The sequence below is a fragment of the Chiloscyllium plagiosum genome, unplaced genomic scaffold (assembly GCF_037043375.1).
Source record: "Chiloscyllium plagiosum isolate Xiang-an unplaced genomic scaffold, Cpla_swu_hap1 HiC_scaffold_1, whole genome shotgun sequence".
Taxonomy (NCBI): domain Eukaryota; kingdom Metazoa; phylum Chordata; class Chondrichthyes; order Orectolobiformes; family Hemiscylliidae; genus Chiloscyllium; species Chiloscyllium plagiosum.
This window is the reverse complement of record NW_028270139.1, coordinates 133185740-133205353: the sequence shown is the minus strand read 5'-3', so window position 1 is coordinate 133205353 and position 19614 is coordinate 133185740. Positions and strand designations below refer to the sequence as shown.

Below are 19614 nucleotides of genomic sequence, written 5' to 3'. Positions count from 1 at the left end.
TTTTAAAAGACTGCAACAAGTATGTCTTAAAAAGTGGTGTTTGTCCCATTTAAAGTAGTTCACGAACTTTAACTATCACAAGACAATTCATTTTCAAGAGTATCCTGAGGAGGTGTGAACGACGAAATCCAATATTGACTCCAATGTGCCATTGCAGCTTTTGATGCCCGAGGCACAGAACGTTCCAAGTCAGAGACCTCAAACCAGCACTAAGCGCACAATTTACAGAAGACTATGATTCCTGTCCTTCAACCGACATCCGAAACATGGATCATGCACAGCAGATACCTGAAATCCCAGTACTGGCTTTGCAAAATCTTGCAAATCCACTGGCAGGATAGGTGCATCAATAGCCCCAGTATCAAAGCACTAGTCATGCGTGACCAGCTGCGATGGGCAGGCCACATTGCTCACGTGCCCAACATTGGACTTCCTCAACAAGCTCTACTCAGAGCTCCACAAAGGCAAGCAATCGCCAGGAAGGTATAGGAAACACTACAATGACATCCTGAAAGCCTGCAAAAACAAATGCAACGTCCTGACTGATTTGCAGAATAACCTGCCCTAGAGCACAAACTGGAGGAGCATCCACGAAAGCACCAAACAGAACGCAGAGGCTCAGTGCAAACAGCAGAAAGAGCAAACAGAATTCAAAGCACAGCTGACTCATCAACACTATCTATGGCAGAGTCTGCAGCTCCAGGATTACACAATTCAGGATCCCCATCACTATCCCAGACAGGCACTAGCAAAGATGCTGACAGTGATATTTATTTGAAACAATGGTCATTGAAGCCTCCTGATTAACCTGTACTACCCTCCCGCAGATGAATTAGTATTCAGTACCTCGAACACTACTTGGGGGAAGCACAGAGGGTGATAAGGGTACAGAATTTACTGACTGATGACTTCAAAATCCATCAAGTGGCTAAACAGCACAACTATCATTGAGCTTGTCAAGTTCTAAAGAGCACAGCTGTTAAGAGCAGGTCTGCAGCAGGCAGTGAGGAAGCCAGAAGATGTAGGTGAGATTTTAATTGGGCACTTTGCACCTCTAATTACTGGTATAGAAATTAGAGAGGAGTGACAGTTGAACAAATCAGTTTGGCATTAGATTTTTTTAAAAATAGGTTTAAAATTGGATAATTCCCTGGGTCCTTATGGGAGGCAAGGGAGGGGATGGCAGGCGTGAACCAGGGAACCAAAGGCCAGAGTCTAACATCAATGATTGGGCAACTTTCAGAAAAATTATGGGGGACAGATTTTTAAAAATTCACTCAAAGGACATGGGCCAGCATTTGTTGCTTGTCCATAGTTTCCTTTGAGAAGATGCTAGTTACCTGTCTTCTTGAACTGCTGCAGTCCATTGGACAGGCAGGATTAATCAAGGATAGTCAGCATAGCTTTGTCAGGGAAGATCAGGCCCGACAGGTTTGACTGAGTTCTTCAAGATGCCTAGATATATTGATGAGGGTGAAGTTGATTTGTCTACTTGGACTTCAGAGAAGCTTTTGACAATGTCTCGCAAAGAAGACTGGTCAAGGTAGTCAGAACGCATGGGGTGCAGGGTAATTCAAAAACTGGGTTCAAAATGTGGCATGAGGCAGAGGGTGATGATTGAAGGCTGTCATTATGACAGAAAACCCAAAGACTTATTGCAAGGTTCCATGCTGGGACCTTTGTTGTTTGTACCATACATTAAACGGTCGATATGCAGATTTGGGAGATTTGTTGAGTAGGATGACAAATGACAAAAATTAGTGTAGTAAACTGCATGAGGGGAAGCCTTAGACTATGGGACAGTCTGGATGGACTAGTTCAATAGGCAGAATTTAAATCAGGAAAAATGATGCAATGCATTTTGGGAGGATTAACAAGGCAAGGGAGTATTCAATGACTGGTAGGACCAATGAAACACACAGAAGCAGAGAGATTCTGGTGTGCATGGCCACAGATCCTTAAACACAATATGTCTGGTGGATAAGACAGTTAAGGCGGCATTTGAGATGCTTGCTTTTATTAGGTAAGGCAATGAATGCAACAGCAGGAATGTTCGGAGACAAGATATAGGAGAAGTACACCATACAGCTCATCGAGGCAGTAGCACCTTTTAATGAGATTATGGCCAATCTGCGAGTTATCAAGAAGAATATAGTATACTGTTAGTGTAGAAAGATGGATTGCAGAAAGGTACAGCATTGAGGGCATTGGGAGTCCTTTCGTATGTTAGCTTCTGTAATCACATGCAAATTCAGCAGGTAATACGGAAGGCAAAAAGAATGTTGGCTTTTATTTAAAAAGGAATGAAGTATAAAAGTAGGGAGGGATAGGTTTGTTTTAGTCGCCTTATCTAAGGAATGATGTATTGGCATTACAGGCAGTCTGAACACTGTTCACTAGATTGCTACTGGGTATGGAGGGACTGTGTTACGAGGAGAGGTTGAGTACACTCAACTTGTACTCAAGCACAGTTTCAAAGAATGAGAAGCAACCATATTGAAGCATGCAAGATTCCTAGGGAACTTGACAGGGTAGATGCAGGTAAGTTAGACAATACTGCAGAATGAGGTCTTACCAAGGCTCTGTACAAGTGAAGCATGATTTCTACCATTTTAAACTTCAAACTTCTAAAGATAAAATTCCATTTGTCATTTAATTAGTTTTTGCAACAATGCACTAGTTACATGCAATTAACAATGCTCAAACACATGTCTACAATTTTAAGTCTGAAATCAATAACCCACTACTGCAGTTTTTTGGATTGAATTATGTCTAGTCAATGTTAGTTTGAGCAACATTTAGATTAACAGCTCCAGGTTTCAGAATCTACTACAAAGTTATATTCACAATGACACCAATTCATACAATATATTATTAGAGCTGAAAATGTGTTGCTGGAACAGCGCAGCAGGTCAGGCAGCATCCAGGGAACAGGCGAATCGACGTTTCGGGCATAAGCCCTTCTTCAGGAATCCTGAAGAAGGACTTATGCCTGAAACGTCGATTCTCTTGTTCCCTGGATGCTGCCTGACCTGCTGCGTTGTTCCAGCAACACATTTTCAGCTCTGATCTCCAGCATCTGCAGACCTCACTTACTCCCCAATATATTATTAGAGTATGGTGACCACAGAGCTTTTAAATTTCAAAATATAAGTACTCAGGCTTCTTGTGTTTTTCTACATTTAGCACATGCAACTGTTTTTCAGTTTTGCTTGCAGTAACCTTTATCACAGATCTTCCATTTAACAGCAATACAAACCAAAGGACAATTTGATATACAATTCAAAGGACTTCAAAATTCCAAATCCATTCAGATACTTCTTGCTTTGCTCAATTTCCTACCAGATATTGTAAGAAGTGAAAACTCATTTTACAGCAATATTTTTCTTTGAATATTCTTGACAGTGCCTCACAGTTCAGTCAAATAAAAATCATGAACGTTTTACTTTCTAAAAAATGTGCAGCTATTGTAACCAAGGAGAATCAGTGTATATGATAGATTTGCATTTTTTTCAAAGGAGCTTTTCAATAATGTGCCATGCAAATGGTTATTTGTGGGACTGGAGGAGATCATAACATAGACTGAGGATTGGTTAGTGGACTAAGAATAAACATATATACAAAAGGATGTAGATGCGGAATATGATTGGAAAAGGAAGCGTTGGATTGTGAAAGTGGTAAAATGTGAAGTTATCCAATTTGGAGGGAAGAATGGATAAACAGCTTGCTTATTGAAGACATTAGATATTAGCAAATGTTTGGTATGCAGAGGATTCTTGTATGCAAAACACAGATTTAATATAGTTAACAATAAAGCAAGTGATCATACCCTTTATTGTAAGGACATCAGTGTGCAAGGAGATCAGAATGCAAAAGAAAAGCAGTTTTGTCAATATAGCACAATTATAGTAAGGGGCCAGATCTGTTGCATGGTATACACTGTCAGATCTCCTTATCCAGGATCAACCCAGATATATTTAATATGGTTCAACAAGTTTGCCTGATGATTCTCGTGATCAAAAATAATCATGTGCTCCCAACTTTGCATTGTGCTGTGGATCCAGGGATATCAATGAGTGCAGTCTCAAGATACAAAGTTTTATGGGACCCAGGTAATCATAAATGGTTTCATAATACTAGCTGGTTAAAGGGTTGTGAAGTCACAGCTATTGCGCAAGTGAGTTTTGGAAAAAATTGAATATTTAAGACTCCTGATCAATGTCACTGTTAGTAAAATATAATAATTCATTTCACCAAGTTAGATGCAATAGCTCAGAATTACTGTTCAGCAGTGAATATCCCCCATCACATTGAGAAAGCAGGAAACAAAAGCTACATAAGTGTCACTAATTTCTTACCTGTATTCAGCACCCCAACCTTTCACAAAACTCATCCTAATTGTGCACATTCTCGTTAACTGGTAAACAGCTTCAAAGCCTTGGTTTACAGACTGAGCTAGAAGCGCTGCAAACTCCTGGTTGTTGAATATCTTTAGGTTACAACCTGAGAAACAGAATTATAAAATAGCAAATTACAATATACTTGGCACTCAGTAAATTTAGAGATAAATTTAAAGAGCAAGTAGCATTCACAGAGCATCTCTAATTATTACTTAATATAGTTCTGATGGTGCATACAAATCAAAGACAGGACATGGGTATTTTCAAATGTCAAAAACACTTGTATAGCTCTATTCAATATAATTCATGATCATTTATTTATAAAGAGGATGAAAACTGTATCCCACCATAGGAGAAATTTGAATTTGATAAAAATCTGAAATATAAATAAATCCAGCCTACTGGAAACCATATAATTACAGTCAAATATCAAAAACCCCATATGTCTACTATTGCCCTTTAAGGAAGAAAACTGCCAGTCTTTCCTGGTTTGGTCTACATGAGACCTCAGGCCAATAGCAGGCTGTAATGAGTGGGATGCCTTTGGTTCTTGGGTCCAACTATTTATAATCCATATTAATGACATGAATGCTGGCATAGAAGGTATGACAGACAAATTTGCAGAGGACACTATAATATGTGGGTAAGTAAGTTACAATGAAAAAATTTCCATCTGGATAGGTTGGGTGAATGGGCTAAGATTTAGCATGTGGAGTTTAATGTGGATTAGTATGAGGTTATCCATTTTGATTGACAGAAAAGGAAGACAATTTACTATCTAAATGGAGAGAACTTAAGAATACATTGATGCAGAGGGATCTGGATGCCCATGGCTGACCTGGATGGCAGAAACTACCATTACATACAGAAGGTAATATGGAAGATAAATTCCATTTTGGCATTTGTTACCCGAGTATAAAAGTAGGGAAAGTGATGCTATAACATTCAAAACATTAGCGAGACCACATGTGAAGTATTGTTTACATTTTGGTCCTTTTGAGGAAGCAGTTTAGAACAGATGCATTACATTGATTTCTTGGCTAGCTTATTTCGGGCGGCACGGTGGCACAGTGGTTAGCACTGCTGCCTCACAGCGCCAGAGACCCGGGTTCAATTCCCGACTCAGGCGACTGACTGTGTGGAGTTTGCACATTCTCCCAGTGTCTGCGTGGGTTTCCTCCGGGTGCTCCGGTTTCCTCCCACAGTCCAAAGATATGCGGGTCAGGTGAATTGGCCATGCTAAATTGCCCATAGTGTTAGGTAAAAGGGGTAAACGTAGGGGTATGGGTGGGTTTCGCTTCGGCGGGTCGGTGTGGACTTGTTGGGCCGAAGGGCCTGTTTCTACACTGTAAGTAATCTAATCTTATGCTTATATTCTCTAAAGGGGGTAGGTTGTTGGAGGGAGGAGTGGAGAATGCATCTTACACTCATCAGGACAAATGCAAGAATGCCAAATTTCCAAACTAATCACTTGCTGATTATCAAGTTAACTCCAATTGGCAAAACATTGTCATCAAGAAGGCATCAAAAAGCTACAAGACCCCCTCCCCAGTTATTGTTTTTTTCTTCTTAAAAACTGAATTTCTGTAGCTTGGCTAGGTCATCCACACAGCAAACATCTCTCAGCACTGCTGCTTCATGAATAGGTTTTGAATTGTGATTATTAAAGTATTCAAAAGCAGAACTTGAGGTACATAACTATTAGCAAATAATTCATTTTTAAATACATGAGCTGTACGTTTCTTAGACTGACCAGTTTCTTTTGACCAGACAGCAAGAGTTCATGATTTTAGGCACTTAAAGCTTTCTTACCAGGTGGAATTTTGCATACTGTTGCAGGATGCCAGCTGTATCTTTGGTTACAGTTTGGACTTTGAACAAAGATGGCACTGTCACTCAGACACTCTGCAAAAACTTCCCCACCAATGTAATATAACCTTACTCCTCTGCCTGAAAAGGGAAAAAAGGTTATCTGAGGAATGTTTCTCCATTATAAAGATGCGCATTTTCAGCAAAATATTGAGACATGAGCTAATAAGTCAGATATTTGGTTTTTCAAAATAAAGATTACATTGAGGGACTATTTAGAACAGTTAAGATAAACTAATACAGGTAGTTCTCCTATAACACCGTAGTTGCTTTCTGGCAAAACCGTACTTAATAGAAAATCGCTTAATAGAAATAATGGGGCCTATGGGGAAACAAAAGTGAGGTTAGGGGCAGACTAGCAAAGAAAAGAAGAAATCACTCATGATTGCTCAAAAATCACCCCAAAAATCTAACAAAGTGTAGCACAGCCTGAAAGCTGAAATCATGTTTATTAATGAAATCAAAGTAAATTAACATCGTAAATTTTTTTTTTAAAAAAAAGCTGCTCTGTTGGCAGTTGACATCGGTGTAAGCGCAGAACGGCATGAAGACCAGCGCTGACATCGAGCATGCACAGATCAGCGCAGAGACTTCGGCACTGACATCGCACTATTGCTAACGGAGGTGAGCGCTCTCCAAAATGTTTCCTAATTCTTCAGCGATAATACAGCCAAATTGCAATGTCTAAGCTCACATTATCCCAGAATTGCCTGTAGATGGTATATAGAGTTTAAACCTATACAACTGATTAAGAAACAAAGCATGCAAGCATAAATCAATGGATGCTACTTTACACTTGATCATGTAGAAAAGTCTGAATTATCACAATTTGGTGTTTTGAATAATTACAAAGACTCATCAGTAGGATAACTTCAAATCAGGCCCTGTTTTTCTAAATAAAAACAAGTTGAGGAAGAGTCATCGGACCAGAAATGCTAACTCTGGTTTCTCTACACAGATGCTGCCAGACCTGCTGAGCTTTTCCAGCAATTGTTTTTCTAAGCAGAGTCTCAGTCTTGGTTCACTGGTCACATTCTCAATTCAAAGTCACATCTCTCTCATCCCACTCCAGAAACTTCATTGTTGGAAGTCCCATGTAAGATTTAATAACAGCATTTTTAAAAATACCAGAAGAGTTCTCGCCAGTGCTCTGGTCAATTAAACAAATTAAATCAACCATATCACATAACTGTTAGTATGACCTTTGCACAAGTCAGCTATCACATCTCTTACATTACTATAAAGCATTTTATGACATCCTGAGGTCACAAAACAATTTCAATTGTGGGAGCAAGTAATTAAATGTTGCCTTAAATAAAGGAAAGAATGATCTAAGGTTTTTTTTTAAAAAAAAAGTGCCAACAAATTGTTTTATGTAAGCAGACATTAGTACAGATGTGTAAAATGTTGGTGTTTTGGTGCAACTTAAAAAAGGTGGAAAGAATTGTCTATTGTGACATCCCTACCTCTTGGCCAGAAAAGGAACTTAAACCTGGACTCACCTACCAAAGAAAACAGAGACTGCTGTGTGATATGTTTTACAAAGACATGGCTCACTCCTGCTTCACCCGACTGTGCCTTACAACCAGAGGGCTTCTCAATCTATTGCGCAGCATGTTCAGGCAAGGCAAAGGGTACACTGGTTTGCATCCTGATCAACGCCTTTTAATGCTCACTGTGATGACACTGCAGTTATTGCTTCCACATGTAGAATATCTAACAGTGAAGTGCCATCTCTATTATCTGCCATCCAGACAGCAGTTTACATCCCACCCTGCGTGGAAGTGAACAGTGTAGTTGATGAAATATACATCATCACAAATAACCTTCAGGTGAAATATCCTGATGCCTTGTTCATCATTGCCAGTGACTTTAACCAGGCTAACCTCAAGTGTGCCACCAACATGGCTCCTGTCCCACAAGAGGCACAAACACCCTGGATCATTATCACACAACTAAAAAGGCCGATCGTTCCAACCTCCCTCGTGCATTTTGGCAAATCAGACCATAAGACCATGGATGAACTGGAAGTACACTACCTTCTGGAATCCGGGTCTGAGGCGTTCAAGTCAGGCAACCCTGACCTATACAGAAAATCTAGGTACAGTCTTCACAAAGCTATTAGAAATGCCAAGAGACAATATCAGACTAGAGTCCCAGACTAAATCACACCAACACATGCAGACTGTGGCAAGGCTCACACAATATAAATAGACTACAAAGCAAAGAGAATAGGGCACCTAAGCACCAATGTGGACATGTGTAGAACTGCAGGAGATGGGTGAGGTTCTCTGAAAATTTCTCCTATGTTTGACATCACGACTTGGGAAAGTTAGCGGCGATATCTTGGGGACAGTCCATATCACAGTGGTGGTGTTGGATGTATTAGAAGGTGGATAAATCTCCTAGCCCTGACCAGATATAGCCAACGACACTGCAAGAGGAAAGAAATTGCGGGGGGCGCTGGCTGATATTTCTGCATCATTAGCCATGGGCGAGGTTCCAAAAGACTGTAGGGTAGCAAATGTTGTGCCCTTATTCAAAAAGGGCTGCAAAGGAAAGCTGGGTACTGTAGACCAGTAAGCTTAACATCTGAGGTAGCTAAGTTACTTGAGAAGATTGAGGGATAAGATATTCATGCATTTGGAAAGACAGTTTTATTAGAAGTAGCTGAAAATGTGTTGCCGGAAAAGCGCAGCAGGTCAGGCAGCATCCAAGGAACAGGAGAATCGACGTTTGGGCATAAGCCCTTCTTCAGGATTCCTGTTCCTTGGATGCTGCCTGACCTGCTGCGCTTTTCCAGCAACACATTTTCAGCTCTGATCTCCAGCATCTGCAGCCCTCACTTTCTCCTTTTATTAGAAGTAGCCAGCTTGGCTTTGTGAGTGAGAGATCATGCCTCACAAATTTGAGAGAGTTCTTGTTAGAAGTTACCAGGAAGGTTGATGAGGACGGGGTGGTAGACGTAGTCCATGGATTTCAGTTCAGGCCTTTGATAAGCTTCCACATGGTATGCTGCTCTGGAAGGTTAGATCGCATGAAATCCAGGGGGAGCTGGCAAATTGGATACACAATTGGCTTGATTGTAGGAAACAGAGGGTAATAGTAGAAGGATGCTTGTTGGACTGGAGGCCTGTAACTGGTGGAGTGCCTCAGGGGTCAGTGCTGAGCTCATTACTGTTTGTTATCTATATCAAATGATTTGGATGAGAATGTATTAGGCATGATGAGTAAGTTTGCTGATGACACTAAAATAGGCGGTATTGTGGACAGTGAGGAAGGTTATCAGAAATTGCAGCAGGACCTTAGTCAGCTGAGGAAGTTGACCAAGAAATGGCAAATGGAGTTTAATATAGATATGTGTAAGGTGTTGCATTTTGGAAAGTCAAACCAAGGTAGGAGTTTCATGGTGATTGGTTGGGCCTTAAAGACGTATAGTGGAACAGAAGGATTTTGGAATTCAGGTTCACAGTTCTCTGAAAGTAGAGCCACAGGCAGACAGGGCAGTGAAGGAGACTTTTGGCACAGTGGCCTTCATCAGTCAGGGCATCAAGTATAGAAGTTGGGGAGTTATGTTGAGGCTACACAGGATGTTGGGGAAGCCGTACTTGGAGTATTATGTTCAATTTTGGTCATCTTATTATGGGAAGGATATTAAACTGGGAAGACTGCAAAAGAAATTTACAAAAATGTTGTCTGGTCTGGAAGAGGTTGGACAAGCTCTGACTTTTTTTCTTTCGAGCACAGGAGACTGACGGAGGAACCTTGGAGGTATATAAAGATCATGAGAGGCATGAATAGGGTGAATACATTCACTCAGTCTTTACTAGGGTTGGTGAATAGAGGACTCGAGGGTGTCAGTTTAAGGTTAGAGGGGAAAGAATGAAAGGGAATCTGACAGACAACATGTTAACATGACCATACTGGGTCAGATGACAGTACACATTACAGAAAGAGACCAACAGCTTAGTCACATTGTTGTCTTTACACAATCTCTCCCTCAATGTCATTTAGACAAAAAGCTGGCCATCAACCTCAGGAAGTGGTATAGAGGACACACCAGTCTGTATCAACTGTGGAGGTGGAGGTGGTTGAGAGCATTAAGTTCCTTGGAGTAAAGATTAGATTAGATTAGAGTGTGGAAACAGGCCCTTCGGCCCAACAAGTCCACACCGACCCGCCGAAGCGCAACCCACCCATACCCCTACATTTACCCCTTACCTAACACTACGGGCAATTTAGCATGGCCAATTCACCTGACCTGCACATCTTTGGATTGTGGGAGGAAACCGGAGCACCCAGAGGAAATCCACGCAGACACGGGGAGAATGTGCAAACTCCACACAGTCAGTCGCCTGAGGCGGGAAATGAACCCGGGTCTCCGGCGCTGTGAGGCAGCAGTGCTAACCACTGTGCCACCCACAAAATACCACTTGGTCCATCCAGTTCAACACTACTATCACAAATGCACACCTTTGCCTCTACTTCCTCAGCAGGCAAAGGAAATTCAGCATGTCCACAATGACTCTTACTAACTTTTATAGATGCATTACCAATCTGGATGTACCACAACTTGGTATGTTCTGCCCAAAACCAGAAGTAGTTATAGAGTGGTGAATGTAGCCCAGTCCATCATGCAAACCAGCCTTCCATCCATTGACTCCACTGATACTTCCTGCTGCCTCAAAAGCAGCCAACATAACCAAAGACCACTTCCCACACAGGTTATATTCTCTTTCAGCCTCTTCCATTGGGCAGAAAATACAAAAGTTTATCAACACTACCGAAAAGATCTAAGAACAGCTTTTCCCCCCCGCTTATGAACTTTCATATAAAATTGATCTTTGTCTGTACCTTCTCTGTAGCTGTAACATGATATTCAGTATTCTGTCCCATTTCCCTGAAGCACTTACGTAAGGTATGATTTGCCTGGTTAGCACTATATCTCAGTACATGTGACAATAATAAATTAAATCAAATCTTCCCTATGTGTGTCAAAACATGTCAATAAATGGTAGATTAAAATAACAACAATGTGGAAAAAGAGATGTGCATGTTTCATTGCATCATGAAAGTGTTACAGCAGAGGCAGCTATTCAGCCCCGGATAAGGGATTCCAGAGATGGGGTCTTGGGCTTGGAGGTACTGTTACCAAAAATGAAGTAATTAAAACTAAAATTGGGTAAGTTTAGAGGCAGAATTAGCAAAGTACAGATAGTTTACCTTCAGAATCTCAAAATGTCTTTCTTGACTTTGAAAAGAGCTGCGGCAGCAGGGCAATGAAGAATAACGGGGTGGGAGTGGGTTAAGGCAGTTTACTTCGAATGGTCAAAGATGACAAAATGGCATTTTTAAAAAAAAGTGAGGGCTGATGTTGACAAATTTCAAAGATACATGAATAAGCAGAGAATAAAGCAAGATGGACCTCACAGATGCAAAAGGTTTTGAGTTCAGAAAGGCTTGCATTGGCACAGGCTTGGAGGGCCAAAAGGCTTGTTCCTGAGCTGTACGGTTCTTGTTCAGAACACAGCCATTAAGCAACAAGACAGGCCTGATCAAAGATGACAGGCTCAGGTCAGTTATAGAAAAGAACAAGGAGCAGTCAGGAGTAAGAATACCTAATTAGCAAGTGTAGACCTCTGGGGAATAGAATGGATCTTGCCCAGGCAAACTGGAAATAAAGACTTCCAGGCAATACTTCAAGTGAACAGACTATCTTTAAACAAGAGTGTGTTTGGTTACACATTCCACCAATAGTATGAGATTTGTGCTCCAAAATATGATGCATACCTAGCTAAGCTATTCCAATACAGCTACTGGCATCTACCCAACAATGTGGAAAATTGTCCAGGTATATCCTGCACATAAAGAGCAGAACAAATTCATGCCAGCTTATTTTCACTCCATCAGTCTACTTTTGATCATTAGTAAGTGACAGAAGATGTTGCCATGCAGTGCTATCAAACAGCACCTACTTAGGAACAACTTGTTCACTTATGCCAGTTGGGTTCCGCCAAGGCCACTCAGCTTCCTGACCCTCATTATAACTTTAGTTCACACATGGATGCAAAAAGTTGAAGTTCTAAATTACAGAAAGGCCAATTTTGATGGTATTAGGTAAGATCTTTCAAAAGCTGATTGGGGGGGGGGGGGAAGGGGGATGTTCGCAGGTAAAGGGACAGCTGGAAAGTGGGAAGCCTTCAGAAATGAGGTCACAAGAGTCCAGAGAGAGTATATTCCTGTCAGGGTGAAAGGAAAGGCTGGTAGGTGTAGGGAAGGCTGGATGACTAAAGAAATTGAGGGTTTGGTTAAGAAAAAGAAGGAAGTATATGCCAGCTATAGACAGGATAGGTCGAGTGAATCCTTAGAAGAATATAAAGGAAGTAGGATTATACTGAAGAGGGAAATCAGGATAGCTTTGGCAAATAGAATTAAGAGGAATCCAAAGGGTTTTTACAAATACATTAAAAGGACAAAAAGGTAACTAGGGAGAGAATAGGGCCCCTCAGAGATCAGCATGGCAGCCTTTGTGTACAGCTGCAGGAGATGGGGGAAGATAATAAATGAGTCTTTTGCATCAGTGTTTACTGTGGAGAAGGACATGTAATATATAGAATGTCCGGAAACAGATGGTGGCATCTTGAAAAATGCCCATATTTCAGTGGAGGTGGTGCTGAATGCCTTGAAATGCAAAAAAGTGGATAAATCCCCAGGACCTGATCAGGTGTACCCCAGATCTCTGTGGGAAGCTGGGGAAGTGATTGCTGGGCGTCTTGCTGAGATATTTGTATCTTCGATAGTCACAGGTGAGGTGTCGGAAGACTGGAGGTTGGCAAACTTGGTGCCACTATTTAAGAAAGGTGGTAAGGGCAAGCCAGGGAACTACAGACCTGTGAGCCTGACTGTGGTGGGCAAGTTGTTGGAGGGAATCCTGAGGGACAGGATGTACATGTATTTGGAAAGGCAAGGACTGATTCGGGATAGTCAACATGTCTTTGAGATGTGCTTTCCCACGCACAAAGCCTTGATTGAGTTTTTTTGAAGAAGTAACAAACAAGATTGATGAGGGCAGAGCAGTAGATGTGATCTATATGGACTTCAGTAAGGCGTTTGACAAGGTTCCCTATGGGAGATTGGTTAACAAGGTTAGATCTCATGGAAAACAGGGAGAACTAGCCATTTGGATACAGAGCTGGCTCAAAGATAGAAGACAGGGTGGTGGTGGAGGGTTGTTTTTCAGACTGGGCGCCGTGACCAGCGGAGTGCAAGAAGTAACAGTGCTACTACTTTTCATCATTTATATAAATGGCTTGGATGTGAGCATAAGAGGTACAGTTAGTAAGTTTGCAGATGACACCAAAATTGAGGTTTTGTAGTGGACAGCGAAGGTTACCTCAGATTACAACGGATCTTGATCAGATGGGCCAATATGCTGAGAAATAGCAAATAGATAAATGCGAAATGCTGCATTTTTGGGAAAGCAAATTCTAGCTGGACGTATACACTTAATAGTAAGGTCTAGGGAGTGTTGCTAAACAAAGGGTGGAGCGCATGTTCATAGCTCCTTGAAAGTGGAGTCGCAGGTATATAGGATAGTGAAGGCGCCATTTGATATGCTTTTCTTTACTGGTCAGAGTATGGAGTACAGGAGTTGGGAGGTCATGTTGCAGCTGTACAGGACATTGGTTAGGCCACTTTTGGAATACTGCATGCAATTCTGATCTCCTTCCTATCGGAAAGAAGTTGTGAAACTTAAAGGGTTCAGAAAAGATTTACAAGGATGCTGCCAAGTTTGGAGGAGTTGAGCTATAGGGGGAGGTTGAATAGGCTGGGGCTGTTTTCTCTGGAGCGTCAGAGGCTGATGGGTGACCTTAGAGGTTTATAAAATCATGAGGAGCATGGATAGGATAAATAGACAAAGACTTTTCCCTGGGGTGGGGGAGTCCAGAACTAGAGGGCATAGGTTTAGAGTGAGAGGGGAAAGATATAAAAAAAGACCCAAAGGGCAACTTTTTCACACAGAGGGTGGTACGTGTATGGAATGAGCGGCCAGAGGAAGTGGTAGACGCTGGTACAATTACAACATTTAAGAGGCATTTGGATGGGTAAATGAATAGGTAGTGTTTGGAGGGATATGGACCAGGTGCTGGCAGTTGGGACTAGATTGGGTTGGGATATCTGATCGGCATGGACAAGTTGGACCAAAGGGTCTGTTTCCATGCTGTACATCTCTATAACTCTAAGACCTGAATTTCACGTGTGAGGCGAGGGTGACAACCCTTGATATCAAAGCCACATTTGATCAAGTGTAACATCAAGGAACCGAATTGCTGCCACTTTCTCGAATCCTGTCACGGCAGATGGTAGAATATGAATTCAATAAATATCTGAAACCAAGAGTCTAATGATGACCATTAATGCATTTTTAATTGTTGGAAAAACCCATTTGCTTCGCTAATGCCCATTCAGGAAGGAAACAACCATCCTTATCTGGCCTGGCCTAAATGTGACTCCAAACCTACAGCAATGTGGTTGACTTAACTGCCCTCTGGGCATTTAGGGATGGCCAATAAATGCTGCCTAGTCAGCAATGCCCTCATTCTGTGAATGAATCAAGAAAAAACTACAGTGGCAATCAGGTGAAGAATATGCGCTGGTTGGAGTCTATCAGCTTATTGATCACTGATGTTTAACAACATTCACCACTCCTCAAGAATCTGAAACAGTCCATGCTCAAGTGTAACAAGATCTGGGCAATATCCAAGCTTGGCTGATTAGTGGTAAATCAGTTGCACAAATGACAGGTAATGACCATCTCCAATAAGAAACAATCTAACCACCAACTCTTGACATTCAATAGTGTTGCCATCACCGAATCTTGCACTCTCCGTATCCTGAGGGGTTACCATTGTCCAGAAATACCATATAAACAGTGGCTACAAAAGCAGGTCAGAGGCTAGGAATACTGAGGCGAGAAACTCCCCTACGGAGTCCCTAAAGCCTGCCCACCAAACTACAAGGCACAAGACAGGAGTGTGATGGAATACTTGCCACTGGTCTGGATGAGTGCATCTCCAATAATACAAGCAGCTTGACACCAACCAGGACAAAGCACCCTGCTTGATTGGCACCATATCCACAAGCATCCACTCCCTCCACCACCACAGGAGTACTAAGCAAGATAATGAAAATAGCAGCAGCTTGGGCTTGCAAAATGTTGGACTGTGTCAACACGAAATGTGCTTCCACAATTGGACAACGTGTGTTACATGGAGTGTGCTAAGAATTATGCTGACCACCAATTTAGGATCATTAGCTGAGTATGCATTTACCAGAAGCTACATATTTATACACTGGAATCTGCTCTTTGCAGGCAGAAAGCATAAATACACATTGCACCTGTTTCAACACAACAAAACATTTGTTGGTTCTTTTCTCAGGGCAATGCCTTGACCAGTTGGAGTCATCATGCCTTGTTTAAAATTTAACAAAACTTGGCAGTAATTAACTAGTGGGTTCTCTATGGTAATGCCTGTACCAGGAAATATTTACCAACTAATCAGCACCCTGCTCTAAGAGAATAACCAATGGTATATCATTACATTGTTATTTCTTGCAAGTTTTACTGGCAAGGGCAAGATGAAAAACTTTTGACAATCATATCTTTCTCAAAATACTTAAGTTATCTACTACCAAATAACACAAGTTGGGTATATTTGATACATCACCAGGACAGATGAGATAGACAAACATATGGAAGACAGCAAGGTTGAAGTTGCTTAGATTCAGGTCATAACATTCCAATCCTGTTTTGATACAGGGTGGTGCCCAACAACTGGAGATATGCAAATGTTACATACGTGTGGTTTTATAGCAGTTCAGAGACAGTAATTCTTTTGACTGGTGGAAGGTTTACAACAGGATCCAAACTCAGGATGATCATAACTTTGATCTTCCTAACAATATATTAATGGCTTTAGACTTTGATGTGCATAGCACAACTTCACAATTTGTTGATGGTAAAAAACTTCATAAACTAAGAATGGGTTGCTTTAACTTTAAAACGTCAGACAAGTTGGTGGAATGGGTGGGCAAGTGGCAGATGAAATTAAAACGCAGAGAAATGCAAAGAGATTCATACTGGGAGGAAGAAAGGGGAGCAGCAATATAAAACAGAGGCTACAATACTATAAAGGTGATAGCAGCAGAGGGACCAATGGTAAATATGCATAAATCATTACAGATAGCAAGATAGTTAGGAGAGTAGGCCATATTTAAAATGTCAAGGAGCTCACATGCACAATGACATGAAGTTCAAAAACAACAAGTCACAATAAATCTGCTTAAGTTGTTGGTCTGACCACAAATGAAGCTTTGCATCCATTTTCTGAATGCTACACATTTGAATGGATAAGTGCAACTACAATCACAAACAAGGAGAATAACAATTTTTAACAAAAATAAAAATAGATGAAATAGAATATATTGGAGCTCCCAGACAGAAGACACCATACAAATCAAAGACCACAAAATTTATTTTTAATTCTTGCAATTTCTAAGACAGGGTGCTGAGTGGCTTGGACAGAAACTTGTAGATGGTGATGCTCCCATAGATCTGTGCCGCAGTGGGCGGCACGGTGGCACAGTGGTTAGCACTGCTGCCTCACAGCGCCTGAGACCCGGGTTCAATTCCCGCCTCAGGCGACTGACTGTGTGGAGTTTGCACGTTCTCCCCGTGTCTGCGTGGGTTTCCTCCAGGTGCTCCGGTTTCCTCCCACAGTTCAAAAGATGTGCAGGGTCAGGTGAATTGGCCATGCTAAATTGCCCGTAGTGTTAGGTAAGGGGTAAATGTAGGGGTATGGGTGGGTTTCGCTTCGGCGGGTCGGTGTGGACTTGTTGGGCCGAAGGGCCTGTTTCTACACTGTAATGTAATGTAATGTAATCTAATCTGTTGCCCTGTTCTAGATGGGAGTGGTAATGGGTTTGGAAAGTGCTCTCAAAGGAGCCTTAGTGAATTTCTTGTACAAGAGCATCTTGTAAATAGTATGCTTAGCTGCAACTGGCAGAGGCAGTGGTTGCAGTAGTTATCAAGTGGACTGCTTTATCCTGAATGGTGTCAAGTTTCTTGAATATTGGAGCTACACTCATCCAGGCAATTTTTTTTTAGGGGAATGTTCGAGTACATTCCTTATGTCTCTTGCAGATGATGGACGGGCTTTGGGGAACCTGCTACAGGATTCCTTGGGTGCAATATACTATTGAAGCCACTGTATTTATATGGCCAGTCCAGTTCCGTTTTTGGACAATGGCAATCCTCCACAAGCACAGTCGCAACACTCCCCTGAGGAAATAAGTTTCATTCTTGCCCATGTGTAATCCATCTAGTTTTTACTGGTTCCACCACCCCTAGAACCAGTTTCAATGACAGAGGAATCTGAAACTCTCTTCCTCTCACACTCTCACAACATATGCATCCAATATATCCTGCATTTTCACTCTTACTTGCAAACAGCCCTGATAACACACCTGAGACCACTACGTTGAAGCCCTTTTTTTGAACTTGCTTCCTATGTTGTTATGCTTTTAGGACCTCATCATAGTTTCTATCAACTTAGTTTGTATGTGTATCAAAACCACTGATTATTCATCCTCAAACTCGAGAATGTTTTGGAGTGCTAGCAAGACATTCTTGACACTAGCACCCAAGAAGCATCATACTATCCTGCAATCTTGTTTGCAACCACAAGTGTGCCCATTCTCTTTGACTGAAAGCCCTATTAAATGTAGCCTTCCTGCACTTATTCCCCTTCTCACGCTCAGTAGAGCTATACCACAGCATGGCAGATTTGGCTATTAGTAATTTCCTCCTGAATGCTATTCCCCCAAGAATATCCAAAACAACATATCAGCTTTTTGGCCGAATGACAAGAGATCCCTTCACTGTCGGCCTAGTCCTTGCAGTCTGCCTGGTAGTCATTCATTCCCACTGTTTGTAGAATCTTAGACTCTGAAGAGACCATCTGTTTGCACATGGTGCCCACAATACACTCAACCTTGCAGATACTCCTGTGTCCTACATCTGAGACACAGGCTTCCAGAGAATGCAGCTAGAGACACCTCCTGCAAATGGTCTGGTCCCAGACAATGGACCTGACCACCCACATTGAGCAGGAACACACCACCTTCTTGCTTTGTCCCCCGTGCAACCCCTCAGCCCTAGATGATTTACACGTTTTGGACCTCTGTATTAAATGTCCTTACTAACTATAAATCCAAACTAAAGATACTACAAACTAAAGCAGCAATAAAAATATGACCTTACTCATTCAATCAACTGCTTTCTTTTGCCCCACATCACTTTTTGACATGCTTCCCAGACAGTTTCACTATGATGCTGGCTGAAGGACACAATTTCCAGTCATTGTCATTGAAGAAACAGCTGAAAGCAAGCAGGGCTAAGGACTCTTTCCGAGGAACTCCAGCAGAGGTGCCCTAGAGTTGAGGTGACTTAGTTCCAACAACCACAACCATTTTTCTTTGGGCTTTGCACGGCTTCAAACAGTAGAGGAAATTACTAATAGCCAAATCCGCCATGCTCTTGTATAGCTCTACTGAGCGCGACAGCGAGAATAAGTGTAGGAAGGCTGCATTTAATAGAGTTTTCAGTCAAAGAGAATGGGCACACTTGTGGATGCAAACAAGACTGCAGGATAGTATGATGTCTCTTGGGTGCTAGTGTCAAGAACGTCTTGCTAGCACTCCAAAACATTCTCGAGTTTGAGGATGAAAAATCAGTGGTTTTGATACACATACAAACTAATTCTGGGACACCATGAGACCATATACGTTCAAACATGGCCTTTATGTCAAGGGTAGCCACACTCAACTCACTTCGAGTTCAGCTCTTTTCTCCATGTTTGAAATATGGTTGCATTGAGGTCAGGACCAGCGTGGCTCTGGCAGAACCCATATTGAGCATCAGTGAGCAGGTTATTGCTAACCACGTGCTTCTTAATAGCACAGTGGATGAAACCCTTGCATCAATTTACTGATAGAGAGTAAACTGATGTGGCTGTAACTGATTGGGTTGTATTTGTCCTGGTTTGACTATAAGACATACTTGAATTCATCTTTCACATTGTAGGGTAGATGTCAGCATTGTAGCTGTCTGGAACAGCTTGATTCACAGCACAGCAAGTTCTGGAACACAAGACTTCAATACTATTGGAGTGTTGTCAAGAGTCCACTGCCTTTGTAATATCCGATGCCTTTTACCATTTTTCGAAGTCACATGGCATGAAGAGATTTGGGTGAACACTGGCATCAGTGATACGGAGGACCATTG

General features: G+C 41.7%; 1 protein-coding gene across 2 annotated transcripts in view; it reads right to left on the bottom strand.

Annotated features, from left to right (window-relative positions):
- smad2 (SMAD family member 2) overlaps positions 1-19614 on the bottom strand; it is a 120340-nt gene that overhangs the window by 1578 nt on the left and 99148 nt on the right. For both annotated transcript variants that reach the window (XM_043717159.2, XM_043717223.2), the window contains 2 exons: positions 6213-6350; positions 4359-4503 (listed from right to left, as the gene is read on the bottom strand). In XM_043717159.2, coding sequence (XP_043573094.2) covers positions 4359-4503; positions 6213-6350 — 283 coding nt within the window. The remainder of the gene's footprint in view (positions 1-4358; positions 4504-6212; positions 6351-19614) is intronic.